Raw genomic sequence first — 22,308 nt, 5'->3', positions numbered from 1 at the left:
TACAGCTTCTGACCTCTCTCTGTCCACAACCTATGGCCTTTGCCTAAGTCCTAGAAGGTTATGAAAGTATTAAAAACACAATGAAGAAAGAAAAGGATGCTGTGACATTGATTACATTAAAGGACAGGAGCACTGTGTTTGGGTCTAAACATACGTAGTGTGAATTAAAAGACAAGAAAATTCACTTTTTCTTGTCCTCTTGTTTTGGTGAATTTATTGCTATTTTAATGAATACTTGATTAATTTATGGTACCTATGTTGCCCATTATAGCAGATAAAGTTTAGGATAATCTGCAATGCTGCAAAAATGCTTCAATTAAGCATGCTTAATTAAGTTGCCAAAAATGTTACCAAAAGGTTCCAGAAAGGAAGGTTTCAGTGACTGTTCTTGGAAAGGTCTAAGTCATGCAAGTCCAAGTATAGATCAAGACCTGAAACAGGAGATTTCCAACAGAAGGGTTACATGCATTTGACAGAGGCAGCTCAAAATAAGTTAAACTTTAACACTGCAGTCAGTTATACTATTCCATATTTATTGTTAGGGAAATGAACCACTTAAAAGTCAATTGTGACAGAAAGAAGAAAAAGTGTTGGAGAAGCATGCAACTTGTCCTGTCCCTTCAGTGCAGACTCTGGACAAGTCCTTTCTGAAACACAGGCTGTGCTACTAGATCTTTATGGAAAAGGTGACATTAAGCACATCTGCACCTTCTCCCACAGTGCTGTCTTCTCTAAATGCTACCAAAGCTCTCTCCCCTCCCTTTTCCAAATCCTTCTCTAAATATCAGCACAGTCAAAGAGGAAGAGAAGGTAGGAATTTTCTGCCCCTTTCTAATGTGCAAAATAATTTTCCTGCTCTTCAGTGCCTGACTCAGAATATCAGATAAGAAGAGTTAAAACTGTTTTTTCACTTGGCACCATATTACTGCTAGATACCTATAAAAAACCTACATAATAGACAGGCGGCTCCATAATCACTGCTGCTTTTCATGCCAATCAGTATTATCCCATTGTTTCCATGCAGTCCCTTACCTACCTGGTTTATCTAAGTGAAAGAAAACAGACCATGTGCAATTTGGGCCGGGATTGACTCTTAAGGGTTTAGGCATTGTTTAGCTTACTACAGGTCTGCATCTCTAAGCCTTTCCTGAATGGAAATATCAAATAATTACTAAATAATGTAGGCACTGTGGTGGGGAGGAGGAGATTACCTATAAAGTAAAATCTGCTAGAGCCAAGAAAATAATTTTTTAAGAAAAGAAAAATTGGAATAAGAAATGTGCAAAACCAGGAAAGACAGATAAAGCTGTTCTTGTTCATGAACAGCTCTATTAAATTTCTTAAGCTACACTAACAGAATATCTTTGATGTTTGGGCAGAATACAATCTAAATCCATACTACAGCATGTTAGAGCATTTTGTATGTATTAAACTTAATTATGTTTCACCTCCACGTCCACTAAGGGAACTACTCCAGTGGCCAGCTGCTTCCCATCACAGACCCATTACTCAGAGCTGCTGTCACGCACATCATCTGTCACCACCAGAGCACGGGAAGGTGTGGCAAATCCATTGTTTATCTGACTGAAGACAACATTAATGAAGTATTCTGTTACAAACTCCCTCACACGCCCAGGGATTAGGCTAACTGAAACCCAACTTTCCTCCTCAGCATGGACCATCAAAAGACATTTTTCCACACTGATTGGTTCTGCTCATATTTCACAGACAGACTCCTGCCTTGAACTGAATGTGCATCTTCATGCTCTTTGTGAGACCTAGTTCTCATGCTATAAGCAAAGGGCATTTGAAGCACAGGTGTCAGAAAAGAAAGAAAACCATGCTTATGTTCTTCTCTTCAAGCTAAAACATAGAAATTAGGCTTCTCATGCTTTCTCTCCAGGGGCCAAGCACTAAGCATCAACCTAACCCATGTAGGCAAAGAGTGAGCTCGACTAGGGAAGAATAAAGGGTTTTATAGCCTGGATTTGGAGGGCTGCCTTGGGATCCATTCATATTCAAGTCTACCCCTTCCAAGAAGTTTTGCTCTGGGACTGCCCCAGGCGGTGCCATCTGCACCCTCCTGAGATTACTCTGCATAGACTGAGCTAACAATCCTCTTGGGACTGCTGTGTCCATCCCCTGTGAACCATCTACAGAACCTGCAAACAACTTTGACCTAAGGGCTTCAGCTAGCATCACCTTCCCCTTGCCTTCACTAGACACCATGACTGTGCCCAGCAGCTCACCTTTGAGCAGCCTGCCTTTAATGAGCCTTTTTCACCTCTAAATTTATGTAACCTGGTATTCATACACTGCCTTTGACTAGTTAGAGTGGTCAATCTGCTTTTACTATTGACTCCTATTCACAAGAACTCAATTTTTCCATCAGCAAACCGTATGTCACCCAGGTTGCACTGGGCTCCCTGTGTTAGCCAAGGTACCTGGGATCCCTGGAAGGGAAAGGGTTGCAAAGCTATACTCCATCAGAAGTAAACAGTCAGTAGCAAATGGTTCCCAACAGCCTCTTGGTTTACTTTACGCAGTGGGATGCCCATAATTACTCGCGAGCTTTCTGGTCTAGAATAAACAAACACATGGAAAATAATAGGAATGGAGGCTTTCCAAAGCAAGATAAAAGATGGGGAAAACTTCTGCAAAAATAAAATATTTCCTTATGTTACTTTACTGTAACATCAAATAAGAGCATGCCAAACAGATTGTTGGTGGTATAATTACCAACAGCCAGAAATAAAAAAAAAAACCTAAAACAAAATGCCGAAATCCAAACAATATGGCTTGCATCATAAATTTACTCCAGTATTTTGAGACCATTAAGAAGAGTATGCCAAATAGTAATCAGTCTGTTTTTCTAAACTGTTAACTGGCTTGAATAGAAGTATAACAGCAGAAAGGGATATATTATATTCCTAAAAAAACCTCCACTCCACATTCAACACCAGCTTTGCACTTAGCACTTCCCTCTATGTGGCCCTGCTCACCCCTGAATCTTGTTTACTTGGGACATTCAGCCCTTTAAACCATGTTAAAAAGTACTATTTATTTTCAAGCACCGAGCAGATTTTAATCATTATCTTCATCCCTGGCCTCAATTAAGGCCTAATATAGAGGAGGTACTTGAGTGACCTAAGAGGCACACTTAACCCTGATAGCGTGTCAAAAGGCACTCGAGAGTTTCTGCCACATTTTCTCTGGCTGTCAAATCTTTCTCTCCTTTTTCTGTTGTAAACTGACTGTGTTTGTTCCTAGCACTTTAATGTCCCCTGGAGTGAAGTCTCCTTGAGTAACACTCACATGATAGAAAGTGTGATTAACTCTGCAGGCGCTTTTCAGGTCACTGAAAAAAACCCACTTGTTACACTAGTCTATAATACTTTAGAGATGTTCCCAGGGGCTCTACATACTGGGATTCCCACAGTACCTATTCTCTCTCACCCTTGCTGTTCTCCCGTGTCTTGGTAATAAAAATACGTAGTTTTATCTGGGTATAAGTGCAACACTAATCCTTAAGAGTATGTTTCATACAGCTGTAATTATTCTGATGGATCATTCAGATAATTTGAATGGTATATCTTCTCCTCTTGACTAAAATGTTTCTATAGTGAAGATGATAAGATAGAAAGGAACTAAAACAAAAATGAGATTTTTTTTTTTCCAGAGCATACTTTACTCCATTTCTTTTGCATCATTAGCCAACTTGCTAACAAAACACTATGCATTAAACAGGTTGGGAAGCCATAAAAGATGAAAAGGTGCCTTCTGAAGATACTCTATAACCTTGAGAGCATTGTAAAATCTATGGAAAAATGTGGATATTATTGAGACTTCCGATATCTTTTTTTACTGCCAGGTGTCAAGCCAGTGCAGCATTCAGAACAGAGGTAAAGACACTGAATACTGCTGTGCCATGGGGCTGCTGAACTCTTCAGCTCTTGTGGTCTGCAGCTTTCACAGGCAGGAGAACCTGAGCTCGTGGAGTGCCTCAAACACCAAAGCTTACATCTTGTGAGTGCAAAAATTCAGTCACAAATTATAGATGCTCAAGCATGTTTTTCCTTGGAAAAGTGACTATCTTCAGCTCATTATACAAGTGACTCACTTCAAAATTTTTGTGGATAGACTGTAATGAGCTTGCAGGAGTAAAGTGTTAATTACAGAAAAGGAAGCTGTGTTTTGTTAGGCATTGTCTTGTATGAATTATGGACTCATCAGCACATTGGATTAGTGGCTAAGCAATGGAGTTTAGAAAAAGGAAGCTTTAATAGGGTAGCAGGGGTAGAGTGAAACGAGACTGCCAGATGGCTACCAGTGGCTCCAAGCCTTCAGTAATGGAGAGGCCACAGAAGAAGAGGTATACACATGAGAGTCCTCTGGCCAGCTGACTTCTTAAAATCTTCAGCACTGTACAGTCTTTCTTTGGGGAGCTGCTGAATATAATCAAATATATCTTGATTTTCTACTTGATTTGATTTTTCTTCATTAACGTTACAAAAATGGTACACAACCAGAACAGTGAGGAATATGTTTACAATTTAGTCAGCATATGATGACCTGCAGTGAACAATAATTAATAAAGCATGCCTGGAATCTGAATATAGTGATTGTCTTTAGTTACAGTCTTCATTCTGGAGAAAAAGAGAGTCTGAATGTTATGACTCCAAACACTTGTAGGCCTTGAGCTAGTAAAATTCTTGGAAGTACGTTTAATTTTGTGTCTTGAGATTTAGGAGTCTCTAGATCGAAATTTCACAACTCATTCTGTTATTAAAAAGCATGTCTGGGGTTACAGTTTCAGGATTGCAACGACTTACTGCCACAGGTATTGCTTCCAAAAGTGAAGTTTCCTTGAGTTATGACTTGATTTGGATGGATAACTTCTAGTTTGGGGAACCTCATTCTCTTTATTAATGATCAAGAGGAGAGTGCATTGGAGAGAGCAGCACTTCAGTGCTGATTTGCCTTGTGGATCTCTCCCTATGAAGTAACTGATACCCAACACTGTCAAAAGCACAATCCTGAGCGAGGTGACCTGATTGGAACTGACAGTTCCTATGTTACACTGAAATCAGGTCAAAAGACAAGTGTGTGGGGAAAGCAGAGACAAATGGAAAAACAGAAAAGGTTGATGTAAGTGCCTAATATTTCACAACCTCTAGTGTCTAAAAAATACCACAAAAATGCTCTTTTCTGTATCTTTTGGTAAGCAAGATCTTAGGCTTCAAAGGTTCCTAGCCTCTGATTTCACTAGGATTTTGTACAAGTGGTCAAAGACTAACTTCAGAGAAAAAAATACAAAAACTGGGTATCACTGAAAATTTTAGTATCTTGAGGCTGAGGCATATTGGCCAGACTCCTATGGAACAATGTGCCTTAATAATTATTCTGTAAATAATCAGAAGGCATCAGTTTTCAGACATACCCTTGACTTCCAGGCAGATCTGCAACTTTCATCTTGAATGTCTGCCCTTGTGGTTTGCTATTTTACTCTGTAAGAGCACAAATATGCATCACAGGGCATGAGCTTAACATAAAGGTTAAATGAAGTGCCACTTGTGTACCACTCTTCAGGTTCATTTGTGCTGGGGAACTTTTTGCCATACACAATTTTTGACTCACAAATGTTTAGGTCATCTAGAGGAAAGCACCTCAAAATTGCTTCCTGTTTCTCTGAGCACTGGTTAATTAACGAAAGGAGAATTCAATTGAACAGAGAAGTAAATAACTTTCTTGAGAGGATATCTTCCCTTGGAATACAGGTGATCTGATACAGCATTTGCTAAAATAAATGAAAGTGCAAGAACTCTAGATTCAGGAATGTCAAAATTGCCTTTAAAAAGTACCAGTGCAAAAGAAAAATAAAACATTTTCAGTTGGCTTAGGTCACTGAGTATTTCTTCTAGTCCTAAAATCTAACAAAACAGCAGACTTGAATGTACTTGAAAGATGTGCTTGAATCTGAGTTGTTGAGTGCAGAAAGAGGATTTAGTTCTCAAAAAGATGAACTACAAACTAACCTTCCCCTCTCACCTGACCATTTTTCTCAAAGTCTCAAAGCAAAGAAAACAGCAATTTTAAGGCCTGGATAATTCAAAAGCAGTTTAACAGATTTCCTTCAACTTTTCCAGATCTTTTTTTACTCTGGGCTAAGAGCAACCATGAGAAAATTCAGCCTAAAAGGTACATTTTTAAAAGAAATTATAACCTGCTGAAAGGGGAAATTTAGACTGAAAATACTTTTCAGCCATAACTATTCCACATCAATCTTTAACACTTTAACTAATGTATTATTAAACTACAATTTATTGTATGAATTATGTATATATAATGTATAAATGCACATAGCAGTGTATATGTAATGCAGCAGCCAAATACATGGAAAAAAGTAAGTTTTCTGAATAACTTCTGATTAACTTCTGAATAAGTGTAAGCAAAATATATGTAGATACCCAAGAGATATTATATAACTATTAACAGGAACCCATCTTTACAAATGAAAGGTTCTGACCTTTGCCCAGATCAAAAATCCAATCTTATGGCACTGGGAGATAAGGAATTAAATAGAGTGCAGATACCACCTAAACTGGTATTAAAAGGGTAGGAGTGCTTAAAATTGATTAGTTACCAAAACCAGACAGCAATCATCTCAGGCTGAGAGAAGAGCATTGGCCAGATGTTGCAGAAGCTTTGGTTGTCATTTTTAGCAAACTCTTGAGCTAGACAAGAGCTTCACAGATTGCAAACAGGGGAGCATAACTGCTACAAGGCAGGCACCCCAGCAGTGAAGTTCAGAACTGCTGGGGGAAAAAAGGTCTTGAGAAACCTCTAAAATGACTTAGTAGTTCATATGGACTCTATACATATGAGAACAAAAATGGGCCACACAGCAAGCAGGAACTGGTCAGTTTGGGGAAGGAAAGTCCATGAATGCATAAATCCTTTGAGCACTGACAGACCAGAGGACTAAGAGATATGTCAGGATACAGGTGAATACCCTACACCAAATTTCAGACTATGGCAGGTTATGTAAAGATTAATCTGAACTACTCACTGCTTTCCTAGCTATCAACAAGGCTGAGGACAGAAAAACAAAAAAAGACAAACGAACAAACTAAAAAAATACCAAAAAAAATCCCAACCCAAAAAACCCCATAAAACTTTAAAGATGGACAAATAGTTAACACTGGGACATTGCTGTGCCATTTTCATCCCAGAGAAATGCAACAGATGACAGTAGCAAAAGCACTATGTGACTGCTGACAAAGCTGACATCATTACTAGGATTAAGAGCAAAAAAATGAAAAAGCCAGAAATAGCTAGGGACTAGTTATATATTTGGTTGAATATAATGATGCAACCCTTACTGAACACAGATACAGTAAATATATTAGAGTAAATAAATCTATAAGTATTTCCATGGCAAACTGAAGCTTTGCTATTATGGATCTGCCATAAAGAAAATGTGTCAAACTTATTAATCTTAAGGAAATATAATGAAGCCTCAAAGCACCTATTTACCTTGAAAATACAAAGGACTCTAAAACAAAAAAAAAAAAATAGGAAAGGAAAGAAAATAAGTTATTCTGCACCTATAGAGAAAGCAGGCAGCACTTCAGTAATTAATATTTATTACTTATGGCACCTTTCATATATTGAAAATGCTGAACAAATATGAACTGACTTGTACAACATCTTTACAATACGTGATACACATAATTATGGAAATTACAGCAGGGGGCTGTCAATGGTATAAAATCCTGGAGATCCTCCCTTGTGGGGAAAAGCACTGCACCTGAAATGAGGCTGCCATGTAGGGATTGCACAGCACACCTCAGGACAAAATTTACACTGAAACTGTAGAGACAGAACAGAGCAAGACAAAAAGGCAGGGCAAACTTCCACAGCATATACAACTAAGATGCTCATAAATGAAAACAGGAGAAGCTGATTTTGACACGTGACTATTTTCAGGTTGGAGGTAATCGCGTTCAAGTTGAGCACAACACCTGCAGGCAAATCCCCACTGCAAAGTAGAAAAAGTTGTTTCCCCATCAACACATAGAATCATTAAATGTTCTGAGTTGGAAGGGACTCACAATGATCAAGTCCAGCTCCTAACTCCTCATGGTACAAATTATAGCATGTATCCAAGAATGTTGTCCAAACACTTCTTGAACAATAGGCCATGACCACATCCCCAAGTAGCTTGTTCCAGTGCTTGACCACCCTCACAGAGAAGAACTTCTGCCTCATTATAAGTCTGAACATCCCCCGATGCAGCATTAAGTCATTGCATCGCATCCTATCACCAGACAACAGAGAGATCAAGATCAGCATCACCCTCTGCACTCACTTTCATTAGGATGTTGTAGACAGCAACTCCTCAGCCTCCTCTTCTCTAAGCTGAACAAACCTAGTGTACACAGCTGCTCCTCACAAGCCTTTCTCTCTAGTCCCTTTCATCATCTCTCCTGCCCTCCCTTGAACACACTCATCACTCTCATATTTTTCATATGACTCTTACCACACACAGCTCTCATGGTGAGGCTGCACCAAAGCTGAGTGAAGTGGGATAAATGCTTCTTTTGAGTGGTTAGTTACACTGTGCCTAATGCAATCCAGGCTGGCCCTTCTGGGCAACAGGACACATTATTGACTAATACTGAGCTTCCCACCAAGAAAACCCACCAGATTACTTCTTTCTGCAGGGCTGCATTCCAGCCTCTTCTCTCCCAGTCCACTCATGCATCTAGGATTACATAGTCCCAGGTGCAGAATCTGGCATTTGTCCTGATTAAACATCACACAGTTGATGATTGCCCAGCCCTGTAAGCTATCCAGATTCCCTGTTAGGCCAATCTACCCTCCAGAGAATCAATAGCTTCTCTTTTATTTAGTATCATCAGTAAACTTAGTGTGGACTCAGCTTCTGCATCCAGTCTGTTGACAGAAGCATTGAAGAGAATTGGATCCCAAGGAGTGGATGGCTTTGCTTGTTTCTTTTAATCAGGAGCATGGGGTTAAAGCCAAAGGTCACCAATCAGTTCACAGCCTCCTCCAGCTCAACTCTCTGCTTGAGACTGATTCGTTCTAAATCAGCTTTCTTGCAGCTTAGTGTACCAGCCTGTAAACAGGTAATTCAGAGCCAGACCATCAGCTGTGAACTGGCACAGCTCCACTCGGTTCCCAGTGTCAGGAGGGGGCACATTTGGCCAAAATTAAGTATCAGGCCTCCCTGGTAAGGCAAGCAGAGTGATTTACATCATGACCTGGCTCACTGCATCCATGTCTACGTGGAAAGGCACAGACGTGACAGGATGCTGCTCTGATACAGATATTACACAGCTCTTCTTAGGCTGAAGTGGCAGTACAGCTTCCAGAGAGAATCTGTCATATGCCTAGCATGTGGTTTGTGTCTACAGGGCACCCACCCATATATAAATAATTCTTCTCTACATCACAGGAGGAAAGAAGTTTTAATGTTTCCAACTGATTGGGCCTCTACTGTTGACAACAAAGTCTGCTGTGTGCAGTCTTATCTGTAAAATATTGCTGGTTTCAAAATACTGTTTTTGTGGGTGTTACAAATAAGTGATCCCTTGCAACACTCTCCCAAAGTACGATTGGGAAGAAAATGACGAAGTCTAACAAGAGCGAACTCTTGATATTTAATTCTATGGAACCAGTCAGAAAGTAAAAAAGCACACACCTGACAGGAAAGCTTCAGTTCACTAATACCAACTGAGCATATGAACTGGACAGGCATCATGATTTTCTGCCCAATTAACGCAATTCCATAATCTCCAGTCAAGGGTTCTCAGCCCAGGGTATTCCTTGGCAGAACCTCAAGACATCCTGCTTGAACGGAGAAACAAAAAAAAAAAAATGTTTCTCTGACATGACTTGCCTCCTAGTCTTGGCCCAGCATAAAGATTGATGGCTTAGCTGTTCAATTTCCCCTGAGAGTTTTAGTTTTTCACAAGGTTAAAATATAATATGGATTACATACCTACTACAAGAAGAGACTAATACATAGTATGCAATATTAATCACAGGTGATGTTTTCAGAACATAAAAATATAATATCCTCTGAAAACATTCCACATGTTTTTCAAAGGACACAAAGAATTCACAACTGGTGCAAGCAATGTTTTTTAAAAAAGAAAAATCTTACCTGTCACGAGCTGCTGTCCCGCTAGTCCTACTGGAACCATCCCCAGATTATTCATAGCTGTAGCCCAGGCTGTGGGATCAGTGACTGACATGTTAAGCTGTGTGGTATCTATAGCTATACTTCCCAAACCATCAGCTGCTGCAAGAAAGTAAACATGCTGTAAGTAGAAAAACCAATGCACCACAATTTTTATCCAAAACATTTAGTGAAAATGATGCATCAAAACCACTGTTTATTTTGGGTTTGTTTTGTTTTTTAATTATGATTCACCTTTAGATCATTGATAATAGATCTTGATATTGTATAATAGAGCATAAAGACATTGGAAACATTCAACAGATGTAAAAAGGCACAAGGAAAAGAGAAAACTACTTCACCATGAGGATAGTAAAGAAGTAGAACAGGCTGTGCAGTCACCATCCCTGACACCTTTTGAGACTGAACTTGGTAAAGCCCTGAACAGCTGGTCTGACCCTCTCTCTGGCTCTGCTTTAATCAGGAGGTTGGATTTGAGACCTTATGAGGCCTCTCCCAACCTGAATAAATGGCCCTGCCACACTCGGATAGACCCTAATGATACATAAATAGTTGTGGAACTTGCCTGAAACCTGTGAGAGCAAAACACACCCCAAGGAAAGACCTGTTTTTCATAAGGAGCAATTTTTCATTTTGCAAAATATTGAAGAATACATTATCCCCTAACTACAAACAACAATTGCAAACAATTATCCCCTACTCAAACAACATCCATTCACTATAGCAAATCAAGTTTCCTTCTAAAACTGAAAGACAAATATCACTAATAAGGTCAAAACAGACTGAGCCCAGGTACGGATCTTCCTTCAATGTGGAAGACTGGGTCAGGTATTTAAAGGATGGCACCCTTCTGATACTGAAACACCAGACACAAGATGTGATCACATATTTTTGCTTCTCCCCTCCCCAGTCACACCTGAAATCAGCTCTTTCCAGTTATTTTTTATGGCCTTTGCAGACCTGAGATATTTACCGGCAGCCATTGTTTTTCCCTGGATCCTTTTTCTTCTGTTAGACTTCTTCAGTTAGGAATAATTCGCTACTGTATTAGCAGCATCTTGAGATGGGATATCACCAAGCACAGGGCCCACACACAGCTCATTAGGCTCTGAAAGAGAAAAGATGGGAATCAGCTCCGAGTGCCACAGTCAGAGCACAACAACAACAACAAGGGACCAACCTCTTTGGGAGGCACTGGAAACTGCTGCCCACTCCCTGTGGATCACCAGCCCCAGCCCCTGTGCACACATTCCACAGCCTCTGTAGGGGCGTTCCAGCAGGCACTCGTCCTCGCCTGCTGAACAATACCACGTATGAACCTGTCAGGCTGTTGAAAAGCCCTTCACAAATTAGGTCTTATCAGTAGCTACACAGCCTCCTCGGCATGAAGGCATCATCTGAAAGAACATATTAAGGGATGAATATGACTTTTTTTTTTTTTAACTGTTAACAATTAACTGATGTTGCAAGTTTCAAGGAAATAGTCGTCTGTTCTGAGATGGAAAGAGGAAAGAAAACACTGTGCAATGACTTACAGAATGGAGCCTGCAGAGATGTGGCAAAGAAAACCCAACAAAGCTGAGGATGATGCCTGCTCCTTAACTAACACTGCACCCGTGGCTCACAGAGGTTAGTTAGCTCAAAGCAAAAGTGCAGTATCTGTTTCTAGCTAAAACACATTGCTCTCATCAGGTGTCTGTCAGGCCATGAATTTTACATAAGGGCAACTTCTGTTGTTGCTGTCGTCGTTTGGGAGGCTCGCATCACTCATCAGAAAGGAGGCTGAACAGGTAAGAGGTGTGAGCAAAGTCTGTGAGCTCCCAGCACTCCCAGCAGGGCCGGAAAACATGGGCTGAGGATGGCCACACACATAAGCTACTCTGTGCACCAGGTATATGTGACTCTGGGTGAAGGAGGGCCATGTTAATTTTTTTTTGGCTGTCCAGTAGCCTAAGGGGTCTGATCCAGGGTGCTGGGTACCAGTGGCCAGTAGCTGACCAGAAGCTTTCAGGGAGGTCATTACCACTGTGCAGGTGAATTTTGGTAACTTCTTCAGCCCTAGAATAGCTGTGCTGACTTTCAGAAACTACTTGAAAGACCATAATTAAGAAGTTTCCACCATGCAGACCCAAAGGATTCATCTTTAGAAAAGACACAATTAACATAATTACACTATATTTTAGGTTAGTACCTCCCACACTTTTCTTTTTTTCATTTGATGTGCATAAAGTACAAGCCAGAAAGCTTTATGTTTTAGTTCCATGACACTGTAGACATAATTTCATAAGAACATGACCAAATCAATGGCTGTAAAAATGAAGAAAGAGGCAGGCTCAGGCAATGATCTACATATTTTTGTAAGTTGTAATTTACAAATAACCAGTATACTAGGTTAAAAAGCATTTTGTTCAAATCTACAGTGGGTCTACTTAAAAATCATTATTTATCAACCCTTAATATTTGAATTTGCAATTCCAGTTCTTATTTGATCTCTACTATTCATTATACATAAAATATTTTTATCATAAAATTAGCTTTTAAATAACATCTATAAACACCAAACAAACACTGAATGGAAGTCCTCTGCAGGGAATGAGACTATAACATAAGGCAAGGCAGCCAAGATTTATGTCAAGTTTTTAAAAACTGGGTGTCTCCTGTTCAGCTCTTTAAACTTGTACTTAGCCCTTTCCACTGAGGCTATAAACTTCTGACCACAAACATCTGTTTTGAGGTTAGGGCTGGCTGAATTATTCCTTGTCAATGAGTTATTTCTCACACAGCACAGCCCTCCTTGCTCTTTATGAATCACTGCCAAATCAATCCCGATTTACAATTTTATATGCTGTATAGCCCAGATGAGAGTGGTTCACCCCTTCCCCTGACCAGAAGCCATGTTGCCTTGATTAAGAAAGGAGCATTTAAAAACAAATGGTGATGAAATACTTCTTCATACCTTGCTGTGCGCTACTTGCTTGTCCCCATAAAGCATCACCACAGCTAATGGGGAGGAAGGAGGTACTGCCCCATGGTTTTGGGGCAAAGGCATCTCAGATAGGCATGGATTGCTGGGACAAGAGGAAGAAAATGGGTGTTGGACTCTCTCTGCCATCGCCCTTGCCCATGTTTTACTGTTTGGTGAAGTGTGTTCCAGGCTCTGCTGCTGAATGCTGCACACTCTTCAGCCCAAACCCACACTGCAGTTCCACCAGTTCTGCCAGAAATGCAGGATCAGGCACTGGGCTAGGCAAACGCACCTCAGTCTACTGGGAATGACTTTTTGGTGTTTGCCTTCTGACATGCTGTTCACATATTTCAAATTTTGATATACAGTAATGAATTATCCACAATTATTTGTGAAAGTCCTTGTAGAGGAAGAAGAACACAACACCATGAATATGAACAAAAACAGAATCAGTAGCTTAAACTGGTGAAATTCATGGTGTACTACGCCACCAGGTCTGCCCAAAATGCCAAAATACTTTGCTTGAAATACACTCCCATAGCCCACTCTGGGCAGCTTTGCTTTCTCTCTGACCATCAGGTCTACTGCTTTATCAAATGTACCTCAATGCAGTGCAGGGTGAACCAGGGGAAAAGCCATAAAAGAGAACGTGAGGAGCCTAAAGTGGAACTAGTTCTATCTAACCAAGAACTGCTGCAGGCTATTTTGTCAGTGGAAGAGAGCTGAATAACAAGCATAAACGAACCTATGAACACTGAATAATTTGCAGTAAGCTGTAGGCAGAACTAATGCTCCATCCTGAAGGACACAGACTGTAGAAACTAGCTCTTTTAAAAAGAAAAATACTAATTGTGAACATCCCTTCTAGTGCCAACTCAGTGGTTACATTAACACAGAGCAACATTATATGGCAAAAATAGTCTCATGGGCATTTCATACCTGATTTAGACTCAAACATTAGCTTTTGTTTAAAAACCTCGAAAATTTTGTATGGCGAAAGTTTCATTAATGCTTATAATAAAATCAGCTTTGGGCTGATTTTCAGCATTTCTTTGTGTAGCTCAGACACTGCACTATTATACCCTTCATGACACTGGAAACAAAACAAGCAAGGAAAACAAATAAACCCACTATCTACATCATATAAAAAGCAAGATCCTAAGTTTGATGACAAATACATCTACTAGCAAAGATTCTTGATTTCTTAATAATAAATTGAATCCCTGTTACTGGTTAAATAGGTAAGAAAGTGCAAGCTTATGCAGGGATCTTGTGTAACCTGAGCAGACATCAACCAACACCATTTCACTGACATCACACCTTCAGAGAGCATTCCTGATTTACAATTCACTAATACTCCTCCAGGAATTAATGACCTGAAGATATATGTAAAGAAATCTGTTTTTATAAACACTTGAGCATGGAAGTAGCTCTACTCCAGGGAAGTAACTTCAGAAGCAAATAAAGCCATAATCCTGATTTATAGGAGAAATGTATAAAATATTCTGGGCCCTGCTATTCCTTGATGTTTGGGAGAGGCAGGGACATTAACAAAAACTTAATGATTTGATAACTTGTGATTAACAAAATTCTGATGTCAAATATTTTGTAAAGCGATTTCATGTTATATTTTTTGGTGGTCTCTGCGTTTGCAGACACCATGCAAGTACCAGTCCTTGGACTGTGAATTGCAAAAGACATTTAGACTTCCCTCAGACAGGTTGTCAGGAAGATAAAGCACCCTCGAGTCCATACCAATGAGCACTTCTCAGTCATAGCAGTCATAGCAGATTGTACTTAGTGAATATATTTTATACCAGGCAATTAAATGCAGTTACCCAAATGAATACAGAACTCGGTTATACATTTTGCATCAATTATCACAGGCAATGAATGCCATGAGACAAAGAAATTAACACAACATAAAACTAATTCAATAACAGCAGATTGTGGAGTTAAAATCCTACCCTTTAGATATCCATAACACCACAATGAGTTACAACACAGTGAAGCTGGTTAAATGCACCGCTGTAACGAGGCTCTGTGGAGTGCCTGGGTCAGCAGCCAGACCTGGGATGCAAGGAGGAGGTTCTTTGCCCAGCTCTGACAATGACCTGCTGAGTGACCTTCAGTGATTTCAGCTCTTTGTCTAATTTTTGTGGCCACTAAATCCTTCAAGGAAAAGATTTATGGCATCAGCCTTTTGAAACCTGGGAGTACAAGCCATTAAATGCTATTGGTGCTGATTCTTGAGGAAACACAGACAGGAAGGAACAATGTGGAATCCTGTGAACTGCTACATCTAGGCAAGTTTTCCAGTTCTTAAAAGAATAGCAATTTCAAAGTGTTTGTTACTATTCACTGTGATTCATAGGACAGTGGTCATTAGGTTGGTCACACTCCACCTGACCTGCCAAAGAACAGGTCATTTATCAGGCTACCTCCAGCTGTCTTCTAAAATATATCAAGCATTTTGTACTGATTCTTCCCAATGTTTTTGTTTCTCCAGCTGCATACAGGATTCCCAGAAAAGAAAGAAGAAATAGAAAAAAAGTCCAGACAAGGATATGCGGTAAGTCAATGCTCATTTCTTTCTGACCATCTTACAATGAAGACAGATGGGAGTAGCAACAATGAAAATGATATTTTTGTGCCATAGCCATCCTACCTGGGCTACATGAAAAAAAGAGCTTCTCCAATGGGATTCCAAAGATAGCTTTTAAAAATATTCTTTATAGTATTGCATATGCAGTGCTACAAGAGGAGGCATTGTTTTGCATGGTTAATGGTATGTTACCACTAGCATACCATGTTTTCTCAGAGAAAACATCATCTAAATTCGTAAATTCAAAGTGAATTGAAGGAAAACAAGCTTCTTGCAACAATTTGCAAAAAGGCATTTACTACAGCAAGTAAAAAATTAATCAGGTTCCAAAGCTTTTTTGGAACAAAGTCTTTTTTTCTGGAAGGGGATCCTAACTTATGCATTTACTGTATGCTTCACCTCCCCAGCTCTACTGCAAAGACCACCTGGTTTCCAGCATCTCCAGAGTCATCCTGTTTATGTGGCTTTTTCTGTCACATCTCCCTCTTACAGGAGGCCTTTGAAAGTAAAGATTAATTTCACAGGGACCAGCACTTTCCTTAAGAAAACAGCTTCATTAGGCACAAGTTAGGAAAGATAAGGCCCCCCTGGAGCCTAAATAAGAGCTCTGGTTTTGTGTTCACTCATATAATCTTTCCAATTTTTTGTCTTATGAATGATTTAGAACACCTTTGTTCATTCTGTATTATGCCACTAAAAACCTACACTGTCATCTTATAAACTCATAAAATATGTCTCGTGCATCAAGACCTTTCACTTTTAACTATGTAGACTGAATATGTAGGATTTCCCATGATTGCAAGGGAGCTTTTCCACCAATTTTCACTGAAAAAACAGTTAATGACTAAATCATGTCCATACTGATAGGACTAAGACAACTTAGAGAAAAATCACAATATATTTAGCGTTTCCCTCTATATTCAACAAAGGGAATTTTTACAAAACATATTTTCTGGAAGAACTGCTCATTTGAGATGTTGCATTACTTAAATCCACTGTCTCAGCACTTCTTGAAGATAACACATGGTACACAAAAAGGCCAGACTTCCCTTGGAAAGCAGAACACTGCAAGACTTCAACAGAGAAAGAAAAATAAAACAAAGGTCTCCAAGATAAACAGGTATTCTCTGGTGATACTCCTTGAAAGGTCACTTGGTAATATTTCATGGTAAATCCCAGACTTCACTGGCATCTCAGAGCAAACCCTTAACAGGTTACAAATGTGCTTTTTGTTTTGCATGCATTTTAGCAGCTGCAGTCTGATTATGCTAAAGTCTATAAATAACAGAATCTGGACGCACATTAAGCAAAGCATTATAGAAGTCCAACTTACTTACTGAAAAGGCATATGTAGTTCCAAAATCATCTGGAAGAGGAAAAAAAAAAGCCATGTTGCTGGCTAGCAATGCAGCACAGCCTTGATAAAAACAGGTCTGATTATTCCTTGAACACAAAACACTGTTGTGAATTGATGATTTCATCTCTGTTTTTCACCCTGCCAAGATGGCTTGCAATTGTGACTCGCTTCCATTTAAAAGAACAGTGACTTAGTGACTAAATTAGGACAATCCTTTCTTTAAATGTTTGCATTTTAACTTCATTTATATTTAACAACAACAAAATATTCTGAAATGTTTTAATCATTTACAGCAGTATTTTAATAGCAAGCCTTTTATCACACTACTTTACACTCAAGGCCAGTGGTTATTTTAGAAACATGACATCCCACACCACTGTGTTTCTGACAAAAGGGGCAGCATCCGAAGATTTCGAACAGACGCTTCAGCAACTTCATTGAAAGGTTGAATACTGAAATAAGAGGTGCTGGAATGCTTTCTTGATGCCACAAAGTACCTTGGGCAGTCATATGGAGTGTACATGCTATTTCTTATCTTTTTGGGCTTGAGAGAATAAATGCCCCACACCTATCAAATATCTTCTCTCACTCACTGTACCATACATAATGTTCTTGCTTCATGTTTGCTAAATCTAAATCTACATCAAGTAGCTGAAATATAAAGGGTTGTTTGGTTGAGTGTTTTTAAAGAAAAACTAAGACAAAATAGAAAAAAAAAAGAGACCAAAGCAAGCTGGGACACACTTCCAGAAAGAGCATTTTAGCTTCCTGGTTAACCTAAAGTGAAATCATTCCCATGTCACCTCCAGAAAAAAAGGAACAGCTTGACAGGTAAGCCCTGTCTGTGGCAGAGCCCCGGGGACTGTACCATAGAGACCATCAGAAGCAGGGGTGCCTTGCTACTGAATTTCCAAATGAACACAGACTGCTGTCTCCTAGTCCCAGAAGACCAGGATAAGGTTGAGTTTCACATGGTAACATTATGTATGGAAAGTCTATTTTAAATAACTTTTTAGAAGTTTCTAAAATGCATTCATTATCATTTTTCTTCTCCTTCAGAGTCTGTATAATTGAACTCCTGGAGTTAAGGCAGCCTGTCTTTTCAGGCAGACATTCATTGGGGGAAAAAACCCCAAACCTGTCAGTCAAACTATTTTCATATTTTTAAAATACACTTTTATCATTGGGTCAAATTATAGCAAGAGGTGACAACTAAGTGTCCTTGGTTAAGTGCAAGGGTGATCTGCAGAGCACTTTTTGCAAAATATTAAAGCAATCTAAAGCTGTATTGATCAAAATTTTATGCAGCACCATCAATTATTCTCTCTGTGATGACTGTTCGAGGAAAATCTGGAAAAGAGATTTTGGCTTGTTTTGTTTGTTTTAATTCAAAGTTTCTGGTGTCAAATTTTGCTTAAGGAAAAAGCCCACTATCTCTTTTATCAGCTTGAATCTGTCCTCACTCTGAGAGCTACCATCCCCTTTTAGCACATCACACTCAGGATATTTTCTCCAGTTACAAGCTCTAAATTGCCAGCGTGCTCCCTGGGTCATTTATCTTGCAATCCTTCCATCCCTCTTAGTCCACCTCCTGTTCTCCACTTACCTCATAACACTTTTTCTTGCTTTTCTTTGCATTATTTTGTTTCCATCTATTGAGTCCACACTCCCCCTACAATGTAGGCACATTTCTTGCCTTAATTTGCCATGGGCCATTCTCTCACCTAAATATCTCTTCACAGCCAAGACGTTACTGTTTGTTACACTGCGCTGTTGTATTAGGGAAGGGGGGGATTCACGTCACCTAAATTCTGCCAATACAAACATCTATGCTTAAGTTTTCTTGCTGCTGTCATTGCCAGTGGGGAGAACCAGATACTTCTGCCAGCCTGTTTCAGTCACCTTGCCAGGCAGTGAAGCTCACCTTGGAGGTGCACATCTCACTCCCCTGGCTGGAAGTCTACACTGCAGTTTTGGATATGAACATCTGTTTTGTCAGACACCCATGGGAGGAGATGAGCTGGGCTCAGCAAACTGTGCCTTGGGAGCTCAATTGTCACTCTGTTACCTGCATGCCATATGAATCCCAGCAAGACACTCAGTCCTGAGGGACTTGGCTCCCACTCCTGTCCTTTGCCTGATAACTCTGGCACAGTGAGCTGCAGAACAGAATGCACAACTCAGTTTGCAATAGCTCATGAGAATGTCCCCAGATTTAGACACATACAAATTAGAGAGAGATGGCTGTCTTTCTGTTTATTTTTCTGCCCATCCCCAGTGAATATGCCTACATATAATTATTAGTGTTTCACAGCAGGAGCTGCCCACTCTAACACATTTCCAACAACTCTGATGCCCTATATCTGCCTTTTTTCTGGAGAGAAAATTCATCCTGGACTTTTTCTTCCTACTTCCAAATGATGAATCCCATCTCCTCAGCCCCATTTCTTTACCAGACACTTAACTTTCTTGCTCCTTGTAATTCCCATTTTAAAGATCAGTGTAAATCACACCTCTTGGCTATCACAGTCCCCTGTTTGTGCCCACCAGCCTTGCCAAGGCTGCTCCTGGCTTTCTTCATCATTCCTGCCATTTTTGGGGACAGCACCTGTTTTTGAGTCAGAAGTGAGGACAGCTACAGGGAGTTTCCCTCTGTCCTTTCTGATTTACAAGGTAGTTTCCACAGATAAATGAGGGAAACATGAATATTTTCCACCTCCCACAGGACAAAGCAGAGCTTCCAGGGTCTTTGTGCTACCACATACCCATTAGCTTTCCTCAGAGGTTGAATTAAGTCGCTAAGCAGAGCCAGGAATTTTGCCTGCTTTCTAAACAGTTGTTTATGGAATCACTAGCAAGTTACATAAATTTAGGATTATCACACACTCTGTGGGCACTGAGGGAGAAGCAATTCCACAGTTAACATGAGGTCAGATCAGGAAAACAGCAGCTACTGTGTGTGCATCAACTATGATCAGGCAACAAAAATTATTTTGATGCTTCTGCCTTGTAACTAGCTGCCAGAGGGTCAGGATGGAGGAGGCTATAGCTGCAGATCAGGGTGAATATAATGATGCTAAAAGCTCTCCTTCCCTCCAGGTGGTCCTGCCGTACCTTTACTGAGACAACAATCCTTCCACTCCCCTTTCCCTGAAATGTCTTCTTGTATGCGCATTTCTTTTCTTCAATTTCAGTTACAATTCTTCAGGGCAGAAAATCATGAGGATTTTGCCTCAGGCAGGGCTAAAACCTACTGGAAACGTGGCGTTCCTTGTGCTGTAATTGGACTGATGCTGGCTTTAGCCAGGAGCCCTCCAGGCAAGGATATCAGCGCGGCAGCACTGCTCTAAGACACAGACACAAGGCCACCCCCTTGCCAGGCTTCTGCATAGCCCCTTGTACAACCAGGTTTTCATCCCATTTGAGGCTTTTAAGGTGCCACTGTATTGTAAAACTAGGAATAATGATGATCGTAGCATCCTTCTCTCTCCTCATGCAGTTCTTTCACCTCTTTCATGTAATTAATAATCCTCTCATCCACCATTTTCTGAAGTGTTGTACATTTGTTTGTCTTTTCTTATTTGAATTCTAGGCTCTTCAGGGCAGAGAATTCGCCTTTATCTGTGTTGGTAAAGTACAATGTCAGTTTATTGCACTATATAAATAATTTCTAATAACAAGGGCAATAACAAGAATAATGTATTTACTGTAATACAGTATTTCTAGCCTTCTAGATACAATCAGAAACAACCCAAAGTCAACAACAAGACCAAAAGATTTGCGGAACCTTTAACCATGAAGCGGAAGCCATGAAACCACTTTGTGAAACTTTGGTAAATTAGTTACTTATATTCATAAATAGCAGTAAAGATCCTTGCAAATGGACCCTCTGGAAAATATAAAGCAGAACATAACCAGTGTAAACCAGCAGAGCACTGCTCCACATGTGTATTATAAGGGTCACAAATGGCCTCCTAGTTACTTTTTAAACAAATGCAATGTTAATACTTTCACTGCAACGTTATGAATAAAGAATTTGGCCTGTAGCTATGAATATGGTATCTCATGGCTTTTGACTTGTTTGTTTATATTGTCATCCAGAAAATTTATGTTCCATGCTCTCTTGGAGTCAGTCTTGACTCACCCCTTGACCATGCAGAGGACATGGCTCTGGGGTGCAGCAGTTTCCATCAGCTTCCCCAGGGTATCTTGGGCCACTGCTCACTACCCTCCCTACAGCAGCACAGTGCTCTTCAGGCACACAGCAGGAGAGCAGCGTGCCACGGTCAGTGTCCAGCCTCTTTGGCACCATCTCTGCTCATGCTGTTAATGGTTTCTTTGTTCTGTAAAGCTCCGAGATATCAAATTAATCAAAATAATGGTGATGATGCAAGAGATTAAACTGACAGGAGTATGAACTGCCCTTGCTTACTCAGGTGATACTACAGGAAGTGCAATGCAGATACATGTAGAGGACAAAGCCCTGTCCTTTGAATTTATGGTCTGAATGGAAAATGCTTTGTGAGACCGCTATATTTCTGTCTAAAATATATGGTTTAATTTAGGAGTGCCCAAGTGACACTAGTGGCCTCTGATATATAAGTGGTCAGGTTAAATGACCTCCATGTACTTTCGTGCCTGAAGCTCAGAGCAACAGCAAGTGGAGCATTTTGAATGGGTTCCATTTGTTATTCTTTTAATTGCCTACTAATATTTCTTTTGGTGGGAAAGACTTAATAGAGCCCTTCTGCCTCCAAATGTCTTCTAAACTATCCAAATTGCAATTCAGCCAAAACAAATATGGGTCTTCAGTTTGCTAGAAATGAAAAAGAAACTTGACGAGGATCCAGGAGATTCCTGTTCCTCTTATAGCTCTGCAACACACCTTTGGCAAGCAATTTAAACCATCTATACCTTGATCCCCTGCCTATGAAATGGTGTGATTATACTTTCTTTAGCCAAGATCTTATTAATCTTGCCTAGTCAGGCTGTTCTCTGCCTATGGGGTGTGTCCAGCAACACAGGACCATGACCTGGGCCTGCAGATAACACAGGACTGCATCAAGTCGAGGACTATTCTTCCCCCATAAAATTCAAAACTAAAGCAGAGTGGAATCAACAAAACAAGCAAACAAACAAACAAAAAAAATCAA

General features: G+C 40.0%; 1 protein-coding gene across 8 annotated transcripts in view; it reads right to left on the bottom strand.

Moving 5' to 3' along the window:
- ENOX1 (ecto-NOX disulfide-thiol exchanger 1) overlaps nt 1–22,308 on the bottom strand; it is a 362,795-nt gene that overhangs the window by 122,593 nt on the left and 217,894 nt on the right. For 4 of the 8 annotated variants that reach the window (XM_033051498.1, XM_033051499.1, XM_033051500.2 and 1 more), the window contains 2 exons: nt 11,202–11,336; nt 10,193–10,330 (listed from right to left, as the gene is read on the bottom strand). In XM_033051498.1, the coding sequence (XP_032907389.1) occupies nt 10,193–10,330; nt 11,202–11,211 (148 nt within the window). In that variant the 5' untranslated portion in view covers nt 11,212–11,336. Of the gene's footprint in view, nt 1–10,192; nt 10,331–11,188; nt 11,337–17,135; nt 17,160–22,308 lie in introns of those variants that run through there. The other 4 variants (XM_033051503.2, XM_033051505.1, XM_033051506.1 and 1 more) reach the window with 4 other exon arrangements.

Source organism: Catharus ustulatus, chromosome 2 (assembly GCF_009819885.2).
Source record: "Catharus ustulatus isolate bCatUst1 chromosome 2, bCatUst1.pri.v2, whole genome shotgun sequence".
In the NCBI taxonomy this organism is placed as follows: domain Eukaryota; kingdom Metazoa; phylum Chordata; class Aves; order Passeriformes; family Turdidae; genus Catharus; species Catharus ustulatus.
The sequence above is the reverse complement of the archived record's forward strand: the minus strand, read 5'-3'. Positions and strand labels throughout refer to the sequence as shown.